This window comes from Nomascus leucogenys, chromosome 12 (genome assembly GCF_006542625.1).
Source record: "Nomascus leucogenys isolate Asia chromosome 12, Asia_NLE_v1, whole genome shotgun sequence".
Classification (NCBI taxonomy): Eukaryota; Metazoa; Chordata; class Mammalia; order Primates; family Hylobatidae; genus Nomascus; species Nomascus leucogenys.
Window position 1 is genome coordinate 15,163,228 of NC_044392.1, and position 20,860 is coordinate 15,184,087.

Genomic DNA, 20,860 nt, shown 5'->3' on the forward strand with positions numbered 1-20,860 from the left:
GCAAAGATCAGCTACCCCTAACCCCTGCCTGCGGCTGGTAGTACATGCCAATCTGAGCATGTGTTCGCGACCACGATGAGTGTGCCGCACTTCCGGCCAGATCGCCGGATTTCCGCTGAGTGACCCTTACAAGTCCTTCTTAATCCTGAACTGGGTTAGGTGCCGCTGTTGCTGCTGGTGTTGAATCTAGAACCGTAGCCAGACATGGGACTGGAGGACGAGCAAAAGATGCTTACCGAATCCGGAGATCCTGAGGAGGTAAGGCAAGGCGATCCACTCGGCTCTCTTCTCTGCCCTGAAGCCCAGGACCTAGCCCGCCAAAACACGCAACGGGGCCCTCTTAGCCCCCAATTTACCCTCTAGGGTTTGCATAGTTGGAAGCTCTAGTTCCCTCGACCTTTCCCCAGAATTCGTCCGGTGACTTTGGACAGATAGATGACTAGTTTTTCTCTGGGCCTCGGCTTCTGCATTCTGTGAATGTAGTGAAGGTTTGAGAGCCAAAATGTTTTGTGGACTAAAGTCTTGTAAAAATATGACCTATGTTTGCAGTCAGTCAGATGTTCTGAAGCCCGCGTGTCACAGATTTGGGGAGCAAACAGACCACCTTGCCCCAGCTCAGGTTAGGAATCCCTGCCACATCTTCTATGGTGGTTCGGAAGACTTGGCCTTGCGGTTTCCTTTTCTTTGAGGAAGGTGTGTGTCTTTGGGGACAATGAAGGAATGTACGGTGTGATTCTGTGATGGAAGAGGGAGCTCTTTCCCAGAGAAAGAGTGTTGCTATAATGAGTATTTATTGACTGCTTGCTGTTCCAAGTGCTTTATATGCACTAATTAATTTTTTTTTTTTTTTTTTTTGAGATGGAATCTCGCTCTGTCGCCCAGGCTGGAGTGCAGTGGCGTGATCTCGGCTCGCTGCAACCTCCGCCTCCTGGGTTCAAGCGATTCTCCTGCCTCAGCCTCCCAAGTAGCTGGGACTACAGGTGTCTGCCACTACGCCCGGCTAATTTTTTTTTTTTTTTTTTTTTTTTTTTTTTGAGACGGAGTCTTGCTCTTTCACCCAGGCTGGAGTGCAGTGGCGCGATCTCGGCTCACTGCAAGCTCCACCTCCCGGGTTCACGCCATTCTCCTGCCTCAGCCTCTCCGAGTAGCTGGGACTACAGGCGCCCGCCACCACGCCCGGCTAATTTTTTTTTGTATTTTTAGTAGAGACGGGGTTTCACCGTGGTCTCGATCTCCTGACCTCGTGATCCGCCCGCCTCGGCCTCCCAAAGTGCTGGGATTACAAGCGTGAGCCACCGCGCCCGGCCACGCCCGGCTAATTTTTGTGTTTTTAGTAGAGACGGGGGTTTCACTATGTTGGCCAGGCTGGTCTCGAACTCCTGACCCAGTGATCCGCCCACCCGGCCTCCCAAAGCCCTGGGATTACAGGCGTGAGCCACCGCGCCCGGCCTTAATTCATTTCATCTACACACTATTCTTATGAAGTAAGTGTTGGGTAGTATTAGTGCCATTTTTACAGATGAGGAAACAAGCATAGAGGTTAAATATCTTTTCTAAGGTCATGCAGCTAACAAATTGGTGCAGCCAGGAATTGCGGCCAAGTAGCGCGGTTCTAGAACCAGGACTCTTAACTCATTATGCGACACAGCTACTAGTTGTTTCTAATCTCATTTCCTGTCCGTCTGTTCTCTGGTCACTTCGGGGCAGCCATTCTGGGCTGTGGGTTCAGAATAATTGGAGACTTATTTATCTCTTAATTTTTCTAGTCTTATTATTTCTAAAAAGAAATAGAGCCTGAGGCCGGGTGCAGTGGCTCACGCCTGTAATCCCAACACTTTAGGAGGACGGCCAAGGCAGACAGGTAGCATGAGTCCAAGAGTTGGACCAGCCTGGGCAACGTGGCGAAACGCCGTCTCTACAAAAAAATACAAAAATTAGCCTGTGCATGGTGGTGAACGCCTGTGGTCTCAACTGCTCAGGAGTTTGAGCCCAGGAAGTCCAGGCTGCAGTGAGCCGTGATCGTGTCACTGCACTCCAGCCAAGGCAACCCGAGTGAGACCCTGTCTCAAAAAAAAAAACCAAAAAACAAAAAAAAAAACACACGAAAGAAAGAAATGGAGCCTGCCTCAGAAAGGTCAGCAAGATCCACCACTGCAATAGATGAGAAAAAGAAAGTACCTAAGCAGTCAGTTTTAAACTAGGGTATTCTGGCCAGGCGCAGTGGCTCATGCCTGTAATCCCAGCACTTTGGGAGGCCGAGGCGGGTGGATCAGGAGGTCAGGAGATCGAGACCAACCTGACTAACATGGTAAAACCCCTTCTCTACTGAAAATACAGAGTTAGCCGGGCAGGGCGGGGCGGGGCGGGGCGGGGCGGGGCGGGGGGGGGGGGGTGTAGTCCCAGCTACTCGGGAGGCTGAGGCAGAATGGCGTGAACCTGGGAGGCGGAGCTTGGAGTGAGCCAAGGCCGCGCCACTGCACTCCAGCCTGGGCGACAGAGCGAGACTCCGTCTCAAAATAAATAAAATAAAATAAACTAGGGTATTCTATGAGGTTTTTTTTTTTTTTTTTTTTTTTTGAGGCGGAATCTTGCTCTGTCCCCCAGGCTGGGGTGCAGTGGCGCAATCTTGGCTCACTGCAACCTCCACTCCTGGGTTCAAGCGATTCTCTTTTGCCTCAGCCTCCTGAGTAGCTGAAATTACAGGCGCACGCCACCTAATTTTTGTATTTTTAGTAGAGACGGGGTTTCACCGTGTTAGCCAGGATGGTCTCGATTTCCTGACCTCGTGATCTGCCCTCCTCGGCCTCCCAAAATGCTGGGATTACAGGCCTGAGCCACTGCGCCCGGCTGAGGAACGCATAATTCTTGAGGATTAAATCTTTTTATCTGGCGTGATCTTGGTTTTTCTCAGTGACTGGAAATTTTACATGTAGCAATCCATATTCAAACATATTTGGATTTATTTTTTCAAAACCTGCCATGTTATTTTTGACACAAAATTATCAGTGGCATAGAGTTAACAGTGTTGTAGCATTGCTAATAGGGAAATGATATAAGGGTCTTGTTTCTATGGTCCTAATTTCTGTTTTCTAACTCAGGCAGAATGTAATTTTAGTTTTTTTGGGAAAACTTTTTCAGTTTGTTTTTGTTTTTTTGAGACGGAGCCTCGCTCTTACCCGGCTGGAGTACAGTGGCACGATCTCACTGCAACCTCCGCCTCCTGGGTTCAGGCAATGCTTCTGCCTCAGCCTCCCGAGTAGCTGGGACTACAGGCGTGTGCCATCACGTCCAGCTAATTTTTGTAATTTTAGTAGAGATGGGGTTTCACCATGTTGGCCAGGATAGTCTCAATCTCTTGACCTCGTGATCCTCCTGCCTTGGCCTCCCAAAGTGCTGGGATTACAGACGTGAGCCACCGTGCCCAGCTTTCAGTATGTTTTTTAAAAGAGCAGCATTAAGAAACCTTGTTAATGAAAAACTAGAATTTACATCCTAAATAGCATCTTCATATTTAGAGGAAACCTTTGCCAATTGTGAGAATAAATAGCCTGGATTCCAAATGAACCTTTCCTACCCCTCACTCCCAGCTTGTATGAGCTTTGGTGGCTTCACTGAATGGCATGGTAGAGAATGAAACATGTATTAGGACTTTTTTTTTTTTGGAGACTGGGTCTCAATCTTGTTACCCAGACTGGGATGCCGTGGTGCAATCATAGCTCACTGCAGCCTCAAACCCCTGGGCTCAAGGGATCCTCCCACCTCGGCCTTCTGAGTAGCCGTGACCACACCATGCCTGGCTAATTTATTTATTTATTTATTTATTTTTGAGACGGAGTCTCTCTGTTGCCCAGGCTGGAGTGCAGGGGTAGGATCTTGGCTCCTGCAACCTCTGCCTCCTGGTTTCAGGTGATCTCCTGCCTCAGCCTCCTGAGTAGCTGTGATTTCAGGCACGTGCCACCATGCCCAGCTAATTTTTGTATTTTTAGTAGAGACGGGGTTTCACCGTGTTGGCCAGGCTGATTGAGAACTCCTGACCTCAGGTGATCTGCCCACCTCAGCCTCCCAAAGTGCTGGGATTACAGGTGTGAACCTCTATGCCCAGCCTATTTTTAATTTTTTTAGAGATGGAGTCTTGTCATGTTGCCCAGGCTGGTCTCAAGCAGTCCTCCCACCTCAGCCTCCCAAAGCACTGGGATTACAGACTCTGGCCACCTCACCTGGCCCTGTATTGGAGTTCTGAAAACATGATTGCTGAGCTAGTTCTTTTTATTTCCCTAGATACCTTTTCTTTCCTTGCCCCCAAATGTGGGTACCTGCATGCACAGGCAGGCAAACACTTTATTTCTGAGGTCAGATTCTACTATATCCCAAATTTAGGCCTAAACTGTTGCTCCCATGGGCACTTTTTTACACTACTATCCTTGAAGGAAACTAAGTTTGAGGTTGTGCATTTGAATCAGAAGTGAATAGGTGGGGTCCGTTCTGTATTTCCAAGCTCATGAGTGGAGTTGTGCACTTTTATTTGATACTTAGTCTACTAGGGATTCTGGGAGTTCAGCAAGCCAAAAAGCAGTGACTATAACCATCCTTAGTGAAGCTCTGACCAAACGAGTTTAAGTTTAGCAGTTTTCATATTCCTAATTCAAGTTCACAGTCTAGAAAAAAATGGGTTTCCTCCTAACTTGGTTTGGGATGTAAGGACTAAATTTAGCTATTTGTAGCAATACTGGGACAAATACTTTAGATTATATAGGCCCCATGTGAATATCTGGCAGCTTGAATCTGTATCAGAAAATGTCTAATTACTGTTTATTATCTCTAAACTGGGATTACTTCCTTAAGGGACTGTTGTGATTAATTAAATCATAATAGATATGAAGGTGCTTTATAAACTGGAGAGTATTAAGCACACTTAGGTTCTTGTTAATGAAAGTGAGATGGTGTCTCTGTCTTGAAATGTACCTGGGATTCGTTTTAACCAAGTATGGTAAGGTGACAGACCTGGAGACAACCGCCTTTGAAAGAAGAGTTTATTATTACTTAAAGTTCCCGAAAGAGAGGGATATGCCACACAAAAAAATGCAGAGCTATATGGGGAAGTGTCCAAGCTAGTCAGGAGGCAGAAGGTGTAAGGGGAAGGAAGCATGGCTCAGCACCTTGGTTTCTATGGGAAGGAATTGGTGGGCAGGGTAGGTACACTTGCTCAAATTTAGGATTGGATAGTTTGAATAATTTCGTTGGGCTCTAGCTTATAGGGCTGGTTCCTAGTTGTCCTATATTTGTCCCTGGGGTGATTTAGAGAAGGGGAAACAGGAGCTTAGTGTACGAAACTTAGATAAAGGAGGCAGGGCCAGGCCTAGTGGCTAATGCCTATAATCCCACTACGTTGGGAGGCCAAGGCAGGAGGATTGATTGAGCCCAGGAGTTTGAGAGCAGCCTGGGCAACATAATGAGACCCTGTCTCTACTAAAAAAAAAAAAAATTTAAATTAGCTGGGAATGTGGCGTGTGCTTATAGTCCTAGCCACTCAGAAGGCTGAGGCAGGAGGATCACTTGAGCCCAGGAGTTTGTGGCTGCAGTGAGCTATGATCGCACCACTGCACTACAAACTGGGTGACAGAGCAAGACCCTGTCTCTTAAACAAAACAAAAGATAAAGGAGGCAGTTGGCTACAAGAACTTTGGATAGTTATGCTGCATATGAAAGGTATGCTCGCAGGCAAGTTTGCTGCCTAAAAATTAGCCCTGGAAGAGCAGGATTAGCTCCAGGATTAGCAAGGCCTCTAAAATGTGAAAACATCATAAAACACAGAAAACAAAATAACGTCGTTAATAATGTCAGTGTCTATCATCAGTAATTACATCAGTATGATCGGGAATAAATATGTCATAAAATTGCTGCTGACATTAATTTTGTTTTCCTTTTGTAGGAGGAAGAGGAAGAGGAGGAATTAGTGGTAAGAACTGTCTCAGGTTTGGAAACATCTCAGTAAAAGCAGGGTTTGAGCTTCATTAAATTCTAAGGGCATTTTAAGGAGTCTTTACTTGATACCTTGTAGATAATGAGGGTGGAATAAGCTTTGATACTTCCTGTGCAGTGGAGTGTTTAGGGTGTGAGCCTTGGAAGCTGAGTCTATTCTGGGTTTGAGGCTTCTTCAATTTGGGTACCAGGGAGCAGGCGGCATCTTGAGGTCCTGGCACTCAATCATCTGCTATTCATGGTTTAATAAAGAACTTTGGGCTAGGCATGGTGGCTCGTACCTGTAATCCCAGCACTTTGGGAGGCCGAGGCAGGCGGATTACCTGAGGTCAGGAGTTCAAGACCAGCCTGAACAGTGTGGAGAAACCCCATCTCTACTAAAAATACGAAATTAGCCGGGCGTGGTAGCACATGCCTGTAATCCCAGCTACTTGAGAGGCTGAGGCAGGAGAATTGCTCGAACCTGAGAGGCGGAGGTTGTGGTGAGTCGAGATTGCGCCATTGCGCTCCAGCCTGGGCAACAAGAGCGAAACTCCGTCTTAAAAAAAAAAAAATAACTCTGAAGGAAACTTTGTTAGATAGTCCTTCTCTATGTTAGCATTGCCTTTCTAGCTGGGCAGCTGGGGTGCATAGGCCTGGTTTTCAGACAAGGAGATTTGAAGTTTCAGACGTGACATATTCCAAAATGCTGTGTTAACAAGTAAGGCCTCCTATAGATCTACTTCAAGTTTGGCCAGGTTTCCTTTACCACCTTGTTTTTCAGATAGGACTGAGGCTTTCAGTGCATACTGGCAACCTTGGAAGGCAGGAATGTGAAACTTTTCCCTACTACTTAGCATCAGAATTGAATGGGAGACCGCATTCTGCCATTTCTGGCGGCAGTGTGGCTCTGCCAGCTGGCCTTCTGCACGGTAATTCAGAGGCAGCACCTTGGTTTGGTGGTTGTGTTAATCAAAGCATATGTGTTTGGTGGGTCTCTGCTAAAAATCTCCATTTTGTTTTTTTTTCTGTTTCTACATCAGGATCCCCTGACAACAGTGAGAGAGCAATGCGAGCAGTTGGAGAAATGTGTAAAGGCCCGGGAGCGGCTAGAGCTCTGTGATGAGCGTGTATCCTCTCGATCACAAACAGAAGAGGATTGCACGGAGGAGCTCTTTGACTTCTTGCATGCAAGGGACCATTGCGTAAGTCAGTCTGAAGTCAGGAAGGGGAAAGGTTGCAATGGTCAGGGAAGACTTGGTGCTAACAATCTTTCCGTGCTAGGGGAAGGCCCATCAGTTACTCTGGGCCCAATATATGTGACATACAGTGCTGAGCATTTTATGTAAATAACCTATTTTGTATTTTTGAGACAGGGTCTCACTATTTTGTCCAGACTGAAGTACAGTGGCATGATCGTAGCTCAGTGCCAGCCTTGAACTCCTGGGCCTAAGTGATCCTGCCTTGGCCTCCCAAGTAGCTGGGACTACAAGTGCTTGCCACCATGAGAGGCTAATTTTTTATTTTTTAATTTTTTCTAGTGACAGGTCCTTGTTATGTTGCCCAGGTTGGTCTCAAACTCCTGGGCTCAAGCAATCCTCCCATCTCGCCCTCCAAAGTGCTGGGATTATAGGCATGAGCCATTGTGCCTGGCCTGTAAATAATCTTGCCTAATCCTTACTACCTCCACTGGAGATAGGTATCATTATCCCATTTCACAGATAGAAACTGAGGCTCAGAGAAAAAAACATAAACATCCCAACATGCACTACTAAACAGTGGGGAAGCTGGATTTTGTACTCTTCAGTAACAGACTATTCTTTAAAAATAATTTGTTTCGGCCGGGCGCGGTGGCTCATGCCTGTAATCCCAGCACTTTGGGAGGCTGAGGCGGGCGGATCACGAGGTCAGGAGATTGAGACCATCTTGGCTAACACAGTGAAACCCTGTCCCTACTAAAGTACAAAAAATTAGCTGGGCGTGGTGGCGGGTGCCTGTAGTCCCAGCTACTCCGGAGGCTGAGGTAGGAGAATGGTGTGAACCCGGGAGGCGGAGCTTGCAGTCAGCCGAGGTTGCGCCAAAAAAAAAAAAATAATAATAATAATGTGTATCCTCAAATGTGTCTAATATATAGTAGTTTAGTAGTTGGTCCAAAAGGTTGCTTTTTTTTTTTTGAGACAGAGTCTCGCTCTGTCGCCCAGGCTGGCGTGCAGTGGCGCAATCTCGGCTCACTGCAACCTCCACCTCCCGGGTTCAAGTGATTCTCCTGCTTCAGCCTTCCGAGTAACTGGGATTAAAGGTGCACGCCACCACACCCAGCTAATTTTTTGTTTGTTTGTATTTTTAGTAGAGACGGGGTTTCACCATGTTGGCCAGGTTGGTCTTGAACTCCTGACCTCCAGTGATCTACCTGCCTCAGCCTCCCAAAGTGCTGAGATTACAGGCGTGAGCCACTGCACCTGGCCCATGCCTGGGTAATTTTTGTATTTTTTGTCGAGATGAGGTTTTGCCGTGTTGCCCAGGTTGGTCTAGAACTCTTGGGTTCACACATGCCACTCATCTCAGCTTCCCAATGTGTTGGGATTACAGGTGTGAGATACCATGCCTGGCCTCAAGGGGTTGTTTTTTAAAAGTAAACTTCTCAGGCAGGGCATAGTGGCTGACGCTTATGATCCTAGCACTTTTGGCAGGCCAAGGCAGGAGGATCCCTTGACCCCAGGAGTTCAAGACCAGCCTGGGCAACGTAGGGGAACCCTGTCTCTATTTTTAAAAAATCAAAATTAAAAAAATAAAAATAAACTTCTGCTTGACTCTTTCATATAACACAGTAAGGTATTTTACATAAATTATAAATAAGCAAAGTTTGATGTGGTTGCTTCTATTAAAACTAATTGGATGGCCAGTAAACGTATGAAAAGATGTTCAACATCATTAGCCATCATGAGATAACACTTTATACCCACTGCCCGCTAGGATGGCTATAATAAAAAAGATAACGAGTGTTGAAGACAATGTGGAAAAGTTGGAAACCTCATACACTGTCGGTAAAAGTGTAAATTGGTACAGCCACTGTGGAAAACATCTGGCAGTTCCTCAAAAGGTTAAGCGTACAGTTAATATATGACACAGCAATTCCACTCGAAGATATATACCCAAGAGAAATGAAAACACACGTTCACATAAAAACTTGTACACAAATGTTTATAGAAGCATTATTTATACTACCCAAAAAGTAGAAGCAACATAAATGTCCATCAGCTAGGCTGGGCACTGTGGCTCATGCCTGTAATCCCAGCACTTTGGGAGGCCAAGGTGGGTGGATCACGAGGTCAGGAGATCGAGATGAGCCTGGCCAATACGGTGAAACCCCATCTCTACTAAAAATACAAAAAATTAGCCAGGTGAGGTTGCTGGCACCTATAGTCCCAGCTACTCGGGAGGCTGAGGCAGGAGAATGGTGTGAACCCGGGAGGCGGGGCTTGCAGTGAGCCGAGATTGCGCCACTGCACTCCAGCCTGGGCGACAGAGCGAGACTCCGTCTCAAAAAAATAAAATATATATATATAGATATATAAAGATAACCAGGCATGCTGGCTCACACCTGTAGTCCTAGCTACTTGGGAGGCTGAGGTGGGAGGATCACCTGAGCCTGGGGAAGTCAAGGCTTCAGTGAGCCATGATCACGCAGCTGCACTGCAGCCTGGGTGACAGAATGAGACCCTGTCTCAAAAAAAAAAAAAAAAAAAAAAAAAAAATCAAGTTCTTTTCTCAAAAATTAAACAGAATTGTGTACTATATGATCTAGCAATTTAACTTCTAGGTATATACCCAGAAGTATTGAGAGTAGGCTTAAACAGATATTTCCACATTCATATTCACAATAGCCAAAAGGTAGAAACAACCCAAGTGTCCATCCATAGATGAAAAGATTTTTTTTAAATGTGCTTTGTATATACAATGGGTCAGCCTCAAAAGAGAAGGGGGCCGGGCGCGGTGGCTCACTCCAACACTTTGAGAGGCCGAGGCGGGCGGATCACGAGGTCAGGAGATTGAGACCATCCTGGCTAACACAGTAAAACCCTGTCTCTACTAAAAATACAAAAGATTAGCCGGGCATGGTGGTGGGCGCTTGTGGTCCCAGTTACTTGGGAGGCTGAGGCAGGAGAATGCATGAACCCAGGAGGCGGAGCTTGCAGTGAGCTGAGATTATGCCACTGCACTTCAGCCTGGGCTACAGAGCAAGACTCTATCTCAAAAAAAAAAGAGAAGGGGCTGGGCACAGCAGCTCACGCCTGTAATCCCAGCACTTTGGGAGGCCAAGGCAGGTGGATCATCTGCTGTCAGGAGTTCGAGACCAGCCTGGACAACATGGTGAATTCCTGTCTCTACTAAAAAATATAAAAATTAGCTGGGTGTGGTGGCAGGCACCTGTAATCCCAGCTACTCAGGAGGCTGAGGCAGGAGAATTGCTTGAACCTAGGAGGCGGAGGTTGCAGTGAGCTGAGATCGCGCCATTGCACTCCAGCCTGGGTGACAGAGCGAGACGCCGTCTCAAAAAATGAAGCAAACAAAAAAAATACAACTGGGGCAGGATTTCTTGATTCCTAGATTTCCACCAAAATTTAGGTTTGTTAAGAATTTAAGGTAATATGTAATTCTGTATGTGAAATACGCCAAAAGATGGTGCTCTTATTAAATTTTTTCTTTTGGCCAATTTGGGTATTATTTAAAGAGAAGTTTAAAATAAGAAACCGGGCCAGGTGCAATAGTTCACACATGTAATCCCAGTACTTTGGGAGGCCAAGGCAGAGGAGGATCAATTGAGCACAGGAGTTTGAGACCAGCCCGGGCAACATAGGGAGAGCCAATCTCTAAAAAAAAAAAAATGAGCAGGGCGTGGTGGCACACGCCTGTGGACCCAGCTACTCGTGGAGCTGAGGTGAGAGGATTGCTTGAGCCTGGGAGGTTGAGGCTGCAGTGAGCTATGATTGCATCACTATACTCCAGCTTCGGCAACAGAGTGAAACCTTGAAACCTTGTCTCAAAAAATAATAATAATGATAATAAAAAAAAGAAACCAGTAAGTAGGGAAAAGAGAGAAAAAGACATAGGCTGGGTGCGGTGGCTCACATCTTTAATCCCAACACTTTGGGAGGCTGAGACGGGTAGATCACCTGAGGTCAGGAGTTCGTGACCAGCCTGACCAATATGATGAAACCCCATCTCTACTAAAAACACAAAAATTAGCTGGGCGTGGTGGTATATGTGCCTGTAATCCCAGCTACTCGGGAGGCTGAGACAGGAGAATTGCTTGAACCCGGGAGGTGGAGGCTGCGGTGAGCCGAAGTTGCGCCATTGCACTCCACCCTGGGCAATAAGAGCAAAACGCCGTTTCAAAAAAAAAAAAAGAAGGGAAACTGACACATGCTGCAACATTGATGAACCTTGGAGACATTATACTTAGTGTCAGGGAAGACAAACGTTGTATTGTTCCACTTCGGTGAGGTACCTAGAATAGTAGTCACATTCATAGAGACAGAAAGTAGAATGGTAGTGACCAGGAGCTGAGGGGAGAAAGGAAATGGAGAGTTACTGTTTAATGGAGAGTTACTGTATAGTTTTGAGTTTTGAGTTTTGATTTAGTAAGATGAAAAAGTTCCCAAGATTGGACATTCTAGAGATTGTAGGAGACTGTATGGTTGTAGAACAATAGGAATGCACTTAACTGCCACAGAAATATACAGTTAAAAATGATTAAAGTGGGGCCTTGTGCAGTGGCTCACACCTGCAATCCCCACACTTTGGGAGGCCAAGGCAGGCACATCACTTGAGGTCAGGAGTTTGAGACCACCTTGGACAACATGGTGAAACCTTGTCCCTACTAAAATACAAAAATTATTATTTTTTTTTGAGTGTGGTGGCGCACGCCTGTAATCCCAGCTACTCAGGAGTCTGAGGCAGGAGAATCACTTGAACCCGGGAGGCGGAGGTTGCAGTGAGCCAAGAGTGTACCACCGCACTCCAGCCTGGGGGACAGAGCAAGACTGCCTCAAAAAAAAAAAAAAAAAAAAGAAGAAGATTAAAATAGAAAAAAGAAAAAAATTACTAAAGTGGTAAATTTTATGTGTATTTTACCACAATTTTTAGCAAAATAAATTAAATACTGAACATGCTACAACATGGATAAACCTTGCAAACATGCTAAATGCTAAGGGAAAAAAGCCAGTCACAAAGTAAAAAATATTGTATGATATGATTTGTATGAAATGTTCAAAACAGGCAAGTCATGATTTGTTCCCTTAATTAACATCCCCTCCTGTTGATTTTCCCCCTCCCACCGTGTGGTCATTCTAAAAATATTTACATGTATTTGTGAGCCAAGCACTGGTTTAGGATCTGGGAGTAAGATAGACATGGTTCCTTCCTTCACTGAGTTTATGAGCCAGCATAGGAAACAGAAGTAGAACAAGTGCTAAACTTTGGTAAGTCTCTCAGGTATACCTTTCTCAGGGTAATATTAACTGAGCGCCCTGCCCCGCCTCCCATTTATTTTCCTCCTAGCATTTCCCATTATCAGAGGTTACCTTATTTATGTGTTCATTTTAACTCATTACCCTGTAAGTTTCTTAAGTGACAGGTATATCTTGTTACAGTTATAACTCACTCAGCACTTAGAACACTACCTGGCATATAGAAGATGTCCTGTGAATATGTGTTGAATTAATATGTAATGTTAATATCACTGATGGGGAGGTACAAGTTTCTTTGGAAAGATAGGAGGGACAGATTTGTGTGTGGATAGGGGCTTGTTTAGAGAAGGCTTGCAGGAAATGAGAGTTATCAGATCTAAATTCTAAAGGAAGAATAAAAGATGAAAAAAGTGGGGAGTTCACTAGGACTCAAGTGCTGCTTGCGTATGTGAGAAGGGGAGTGGTGAGAAGAGGGGCAGTACTGTTTCAGGTCTTGAAGGACCTTGTAAGCAATGACATTAAAGCTGCCAATTGATTACCTCCTTTTCTTTCCCCCATCTAGGTGGCCCACAAACTCTTTAACAACTTGAAATGAATGTGTGGACTTAATTCACTCCAGCCTTCCTCATCTGGGCATCAGAATATTTCCTTATGGTTTTGGATGTACCATTTGTTTCTTATTTGTGTAACTGTAAGTTCACATGAACCTCATGGGTTTTGGCTTAGGCTGGTAGCTTCTATGTAATTCGCAGTGATTCCATCTAAATAAAAGTCTATGATCTGCAAACCTGCCCGTCTTTTTTTTTTTTTTTTTTTTTTTTTTTTTGAGACGGAGTCTCGCTCTGTCGCCCAGGCTGGAGTGCAGTGGCGCAATCTCGGCTCACTGCAAGCTCCGCCTCCAGGGTTCACGCCATTCTCCTGCCTCAGCCTCTCCGAGTAGCTGGGACTACAGGCGCCCGCCACCACGCCTGGCTAATTTTTTTTGTATTTTTAGTAGAGACGGGGTTTCACCGTGGTCTCGATCTCCTGACCTCGTGATCCGCCTGCCTCGGCCTCCCAAAGTGCTGGGATTACAAGCGTGAGCCACCGTGCCTGGCCTCGTCCTTTTTTTTAAAATTGAGAATTTTTTTTTTTTTTTTGAAATTTTCTTTTAGTTTTGAGGGGGTGGAGAGTGGCAAGGGGGACAGGGTCTTTGTTGGCCAGGCTGGAATGCAGTGGCGCAAACAGCTCACTGCAGCCTCTACCTCCTGGGTTCAAGTAACCCTCTCACCTTGGCCACCAAGTAGCTGGGACTACAGCATGCATCACCATGCCCAGCTAATTTTAAAAATATTTTGGGCCAGGCGCGGTGGCTCACACCTGTAATCCCAGCCCTTTGGGAGGCTGAGGCGGGTGGATCATGAGGTCAGGGGTTCGAGACCAGCGTGACGAACATGGTGAAACCCCGTCTCTACTAAAAATACGAATATTAGCTGGGCATGGTGGTGGGCACCTGTAGTTCAGCTACTCAGGAGGCTCAGGCAGGAGAATTGCTTGAACCCGGGAGGCAGAAGTTGCAGTGAGCCAAGATCGCGCCACTGCACTCCAGCCTGGGCGACAGAGTAAGACTCCGTCTCAAAAAATAAAATAAAAAATGTATATTTTCTAGAGATGTCATCTCACTATGTCCAGGCTGGTCTTGAACTCTGGCCTCAAGCAATCCTCCCGCCTCAGCCTCCCAAAGTGCTGGGATTATAGGCATGAGCCACCACACATGGACCACAATTTTTAAACACATAAGAATAGATGTACCTGGCTGGGCGCGGTGGCTCACGCCTGTAATCCCAGCACTTTGGGAGGCCGAGGCGGGCGGATCACGAGGTCAGGAGATCGAGACCATCCTGGGTAACATGGTGAAACCCTGTCTCTACTAAAAATACAAAAAATTGGCCGGACGTGGTGGCGGGCACCTGTAGTCCCAGCTACTCAGGAGGCTGAGGCAGGAGAATGGCGTGAACCTGGGAGGCGGAGCTTGCAGTGAGCCAAGATTGCGCCACTGCACTCCAGCCTGGGTGACAGAGCCAGACTCTGTCTCAACAACAACAACAAAAAAAGAATAGATGTACCCATCACCTAGCAAGTATGTATGTCTTGATGAGGGCTGGGCCTGGCACAGTGGCTTGCACCTGTTATCTCAACCCTTTCAGAGGCTGAGGCAAGAGGATCTCTTAAAGCCAGGAGTTCAAGACCAGCCTTGGCAACATAGTGAGATCCTGTCTACAAAAATAAGTAGCTGTGTGTGATGGTGTTCTCCTGTAGTCCTAGCTACTTGGGAGGCTAAGATAAGAGGATACCTTAAGCCCAAAGTTCAGGGGTTACATTGAGCTATGATCATTGGGTCTGGGACACATAGTTGAGACCCTGTATTTTTTAAAAGAAAAAGCCAGGTGAGATGGCTCACACATGTAATCCTAGCACTTTGGGAGGCCAAGGTGGGAAGATTACTTGAGGCTGGGAGTTTGAGACCAGCATGGGCAACATAGTGAGACTCTACCTCTACAAAAAAAAAATTACGTAAGAAACTTTTGGTCAGGTGTGGTTGCTCACGCGTGTAATCCTAGCATTTTGGGAGACCGAGGTGGACGGATTGCCTGAGCTCAGGAGTTCAAGACCAGCCTTGGCAACATGGTGAAACCCTGTCTCTACTAAAATACAAAAAAAAATTAGCCGGTGTGGTGGTGTGCACCTGTAGTCCCAGCTACTCTGGAGGCTGAGGCAGGAGAATTGCCTGAACCCGGGAGGCGGAGGTTGCAGTGAGCCGAGATCCCGCCACTGCACCCCAGCCTGGGCGACAGAGCAAGACTCCATCTCTAAAAAAGAAAAAACTTTTCACTTTGGGAGGCCAAGGTGGGGGAATCACGAGGTCAGGAGATTGAGGCCATCCTGGCTAACACGGTGAAACCCCATCTACTAAAAATACAAAAAAATCAGCTGGGCATGGTGGTGGGCGGAGAATGGTGTGAACCCGGGAGGTGAAGCTTGCAGTGAGCCGAGATTGCGCCACTGCACTCCAGCCTGGGCGACAGAGCGAGACTCCATCTCAAAAAAAAAAAAAAAAAAAACACCTTTTTGGCTGGGCACTGTGGCTCATGCCTGTAATCCCAGCATTTTGGGAGGCCGAGGTGGGCGGATCATGTGAGGTCAAGAGTCGAGACCAGCCTCAACATGGGGAAATCCTGTCTCTACTAAAAATACAAAAAAAAATTAGCCAGGCGTGGTGGTGCATGCCTGTAATCCCAGCTACTCGGGAGGCTGAGGCAGGAGAATTGCTTGAACCTGGGAGGTGGCGGTTGCAGTGAGCCGAGATCGCGCCATTGCACTCCAGCCTGGGCAACAAGAGTGAAGCTCAGTCTCAAAAAAAAAAAAAAAAACTTTTTAAAAACAAAAAACCAGGCGAGGTGGTTCACAACCTGTAATCCTAGCACTTTGGGAAGCCAAGACGGGTGGATCACGTGAGGTTAGGATTTTGAGACCAGCCTGGCCAACATGGCAAAACCTCTCTAAAATTAGGTGGGCGTGGTGGTGGGTACCTGTATCCCAGCTACTCGGGATGCTGAGGCAGGAGAATGGCTTGAACTAGGGAGATGGAGGTTGCAGTGAGCTGAGATTGCACTATTGCACTGCAGTCTGGGTGACAGACAGAGACTCCATCTCAAAAAAATAAAAATTAAAAAAAAAATTTATTTTTTAAAAGACAGGGTTTTGGCCGCGCATTGTGGCTCACGCCTGTAATCTCAGCACTTTGGGAGGCTGAGGCGGGGGAATCACCTGAGGTCAGGAGTTCGAGACCAGCCTGGCTAACATGGCAAAACCGTGTCTCTACTAAAAGTACAAAAATTAGCTGGGCGTGGTGTCAGGCGCCTGTAATCCCAGCTACTCAGGAGGCTGAGGCAGGAGAATTGCTTGAACCCAGGAGGCGGAAGTTGCAGTGAGCCAAGATCACACCGCTGCACTCCAGCCTGGGTGACAAGAGTGAGATTCCATCTCAAAAAAAAAAAAAAAGAAAAGGTAAAAACCAGAACAAACACTGGTGTTTAGGTATTGGTATGCGCACACACACACACACACACACACACACACACACACACACAAAAGACAGGGTCTTGCTCTGTTGCCTAAGTTGGATTACAGTGGCACCATCATAGCTCACTGCAGCCTCGAACTGGGCTAAAGAGATCCTCCTGCCTCAGCTTTCCAGCAGTTAGGACTTACAGGTACATGCCACCATGCCTGGCTAATTTTTTAAAAAGGGAATGAGGGCCAGGCGTGGTAGTCCACTGCTGTAATCCCAGCACTTTGGGAGGCCAAGGCAGGTAAGTCACTTAAGGTCAGGAGTTTGAGACCAGCCTGGCCAGGCCAACATGAGGTATCCCCATCTCTTTTTTTTTTTTTTTGAGATGGAGTCTTGCTCTGTCGCCCAGGCTGGAGTGCAGTGGCACAATCTCTGTTCACTACAAGCCCTGCCTCCTGGGTTCATGCAATTCTCCTCCTTCAGCCTCCTGAGTAGCTGGGACTACAGGCGCCCGCTACCACACCCGGCAAATTTTTTTTTTTTTTTTTTTTTTTTTTTTTTTTTTTTTTTTTTTTTTTTTTTTTTAGTAGAGATGGGGTTTCACTGTGTTAGCCAGGGTGGTCTCAATCTCCTGACCTCATGATCCACCCACCTCGGCCTCCCAAAGTGCTGGGATTACAGGTGTGAGCCACCGCAGCCGGCGACGTATCCCCATCTTTAAAAATACAAAAATTAGCACTGGGCACGGTGTGGTGATGCATACCTGTAATCCCAGCTACTCAGGAGGCTGAGGCCGGGTGTGGTGATGCATACCTGTAATCCCAGCTACTCAGGAGGCTGAGGCACAAGAATCTCGAACCTGGGAGGTGGAGGTTGCAGTGAGCTGAGATTGCACCACTGCACTCCAGCCTGGGCAACAGAGTAAGACTCTGTCTCAAAAAAAGAAAAAAAAGATTCAAATTGTCAAAACCAATGCAAGAATTAGAAAGTTAGAAAGTTCAAATAGCTTTATATTAGGGTTTCTCTTTTTTTTTTTTTTGAGACGGAGTCTCGCTCTGTCACCCAGGCTGGAGTGCCGTGGCGCGATCTCGGCTCACTGCAAGCTCCGCCTCCCGGGTTCACGCCATTCTCCTGCCTCAGCCTCCCGAGTAGCTGAGACTACAGGCGCCCACCATCACACCTGGCTAATTTTTTTGTATTTTTAGTAGAGACGGGGTTTCATCATGTTAACCAGGATGGTCTCGATCTCCTGACCTCGTGATCCGCCCACCTCGGCCTCCCAAAGTGCTGGGATTACAGGCGTGAGCCACTGCACCCGGCCCTAATATTAGGGTTTCTCAACCTCAGCACTGTTGATATTTGGGTTGGATAATTATGGGGGAGGGCTGTCCTGTGTATTGTAGGGTACTGAGCAGTATCCCTGGCCTCTACTGACTAAATGCCAGAATGACCACCCAGTTGTAACAACCCCAAATGTCTCCAGATGTTACCAAATGTCCCCTAAGGGAGGGATAAAATCACCACTGCCCTATATCATTAAAGAAATTGAGCCAGGCACGGTGGCTCATGCCTGTAATCCCAGTACTTTGGGAGGCTGGGGCGGGCAGATCACCTGAGGTCACGAGTTCGAGACCATCCTGACCAATATGGAGAAACCCCGTCTCTACTCAAAATACAAAATTAGCCAAACGTGGTGGCACATGCCTGTAATCCCAGCTACTCGGGAGGCTGAGGCAGGAGAATTGCTTGAACCTGGGAGGCGGAGGTTGTGATGAACCAAGATGCGCCATTGCACTCCAGCCTGGGCAACAAGAAGGAAACTCCATCTCAAAAAAAAAAAAAAAAAAAAAAAAAAAGGCCGGGCGCGGTGGCTCATGCCTATAATCCCAGCACTTTGGGAGGCCGAGGCAGGCAGATCACCTGAGGTCAGGAGATCGACACCATCCTGGCTAACATGGTGAAACCGTCTCTACTAAAAAATATAAAAAATTAGCCGGGCGTGGTGGCAGGTGCCTGTAGTCCCAGCTACTCGGGAGGCTGAGGCAGGAGAATGGTGTGAACCCGGGAGGTGGAGCTTGCAGTGAGCCGAGATCGCACCACTGCACTCCAGCCTGGGCGACAGAGCGAGACTCCTCAAAAAAAGAAAAAAAAAAAGAAAAGAAATTGAGAAGTTGGTTAATGGGTACAAAAATACGGTTAGAGAGAAGGAATAAATTCTAGTATTTGATAGTAAAGTAGGGAAATTATAATTATAAATAATTTAGTGTATATTTTAAAATATTTAGAAGAATTATGATGATCCCACCACAAAGATAAATGTTTGTGTTTGAGGTGATGGATATCCCAATCCCTTCATAATTGATCACTATACGTCGTATACATGTATCAAAATATCACATGTACTCCCAAAATATGTACAATTATTATATATCAATAAAAATCAACAGCCTGGCCAACATGGTGAAACCCGGTCTCTACTAAAAATACAAAAGAAAAAAAAATTAGCGAGGTGCGGTGGCGGGTGCCTGTAATCCTAGCTACTCAGGAGGCTGAGGCAGGAAAATCACTTGAACCTGAGAGGTGGAGGTTGCAGTGAGCCGAGATCATGCCATTGCACTCCAGCCTAGGCAACAAGAAGGAAACTCCATCTCAAAAAAAGAAAAAATTAAAAAAAAAAAAAAGAAAATAGAAGTGAAGGGACATTTCCTAAATTCATTTTATGAGGCCAGCATTGCCGATATCAGAATCAAAGAAAGACTTCATAAGAAGAAAAAGCTGCAGGCAAATACGACTCATTAACTAAGACCCAAGAATCCCAACAATATTTAAAAAGAATACTGTATCATCGGCTGGGCACAGTGGCTCATACCTGTAATCCCAGCACTTTGGGAGGCCGAGATGGATGGATCACCTGAGGTCAGGAGTTCAAGACCAGATTGGCCAACATGGCAAAACCCTGTCTCTACTAAAAATATAAAAATTAGCTGGGCATGGTGGCCTGCACCTGTAGTCTCAGCTACTCAGGAGGCTGAGGCAGAAGAATTGCTTGAACCCGAGAGGTATGGGTTGCAGTAAGCCAAAATTGTGCCACTGCACTGCAGCCTGGGTGACAGAGCAAGACTCTGTCTAAAAGAAGAAAAATACTGTATTTGTATCATGAATTAATGTGTTTTTTACAAGAATACAAAGTTGGTTCATGTTGAAAAGTCAGTCAATATGATTCATCATAGTAATGGAATAAAGAAGTAAAACTGGCTGAGCGCAGGGGCTCACACCTAATCACAGCACTTTGGGAGGTGGGCGGATCACCTGAGATCAGGAGTTGGAGACCAGCCTGGCCAACACAGTGAAACTCCATCTCTACCAAAAATACAAAAATTAGCCGGGCGTGGTGGCGCATGCCTGTGATAACAGCTACTCAGGAGGCTGAGGCAGAAGAATTGCTTGAACCTAGGAGGCGGAGGTTGCAGTGAGCCAAGATGGCACCACTGCACTCCAGCCTGGTAACAGAGCGAAACTGTCAAAAAAAAAAAGGAGTAAAACTGTATGATTATCTTAATAGAAAAAAAAAAAACCTTAAGGAAAATCAACAACTATCATGATTTTTTAAAATCTCAGCAAACTAGGAACAGAAGGGAACTTTCTAAACCTAAGAAAGGACATCTATACACATGCAGGTGCACACACACAAATCTACAGCTAACATCATATAAAATGGTGAAGTACTGAATGCTTTCTTCTTAAGAATGGAAACAAGGCAAGGATGTCTACCATCACCACTTACATTCAACTGTGTACTGGAAGTCCTAGCCAGTGGAATAAAGCAAAGAAAAAAAAAAGGGATATAGATAGAAAAGAAAGAAGTTAAAGTGTCTTTATTTACAAAAGACATGACCATATGCATAGAAAACCTGAATAGATTTCCAAAAAGTTATCAAAAGTAATAATTGAGTTTAGGAAGGTCTCAGGATACAAGGTCAACAGAAAAAATCAATTATATTTTAATATACTAGAATTTTTCTTTTGAGACAGAATCTCACTGTGTTGCCCAGCCTGGAGTGCAGTGGCATGATCTCAGTTCACTGCAACCTCTGCCTCCTGGGTTCAAGTTATTCTCCTGCCTCAGCCTCTTAAGTAGCTGGGATTACAGGCATGCGCCACCATGCCCAACTAATTTTTGTATTTTTAGTAGAGGCTGGGTTTCACCACGTTGGCCTGGCTGGCTGGTCTCCAACTCCTGATCTCAGGTGATCCACCCACCTCGGCCTCCCAAGTGCTAGGATTACAGGCATGAGCCACAGTGCCGGCCAGCCTTTTTCTTGAAAAATGAACAAAATGAGCCTGTCACTTCAAGGAAAATAACTGACAGTGTTTGTTGCCA

The 20,860-nt window shown here is 46.2% G+C and overlaps 1 protein-coding gene across 3 annotated transcripts; it reads left to right on the plus strand.

Annotated features, from left to right (window-relative positions):
* Positions 1 to 65: 65 nt before the first annotated feature.
* LOC100589568 (cytochrome b-c1 complex subunit 6, mitochondrial) lies at positions 66 to 13,215 on the plus strand. 3 transcript variants are annotated; one of them, XM_012511259.2, is made up of 5 exons: positions 119 to 258; positions 5,930 to 5,956; positions 6,743 to 6,890; positions 7,002 to 7,163; positions 12,991 to 13,215. In XM_012511259.2, the coding sequence occupies exons 3-5, from the start codon at positions 6,828 to 6,830 to the stop codon at positions 13,021 to 13,023; spliced, it is 258 nt and encodes an 85-aa protein (XP_012366713.1). In that variant the 5' UTR covers positions 119 to 258; positions 5,930 to 5,956; positions 6,743 to 6,827; the 3' UTR covers positions 13,024 to 13,215. The 3 variants fall into 3 exon arrangements, with proteins under 3 accessions (XP_003259079.1, XP_012366715.1, XP_012366713.1); XM_003259031.4 differs by lacking the exon at positions 6,743 to 6,890 and having other exon boundaries at positions 66 to 258; XM_012511261.2 differs by lacking the exons at positions 5,930 to 5,956; positions 6,743 to 6,890 and having other exon boundaries at positions 90 to 258.
* The last annotated feature ends 7,645 nt before the right edge of the window (positions 13,216 to 20,860 follow it).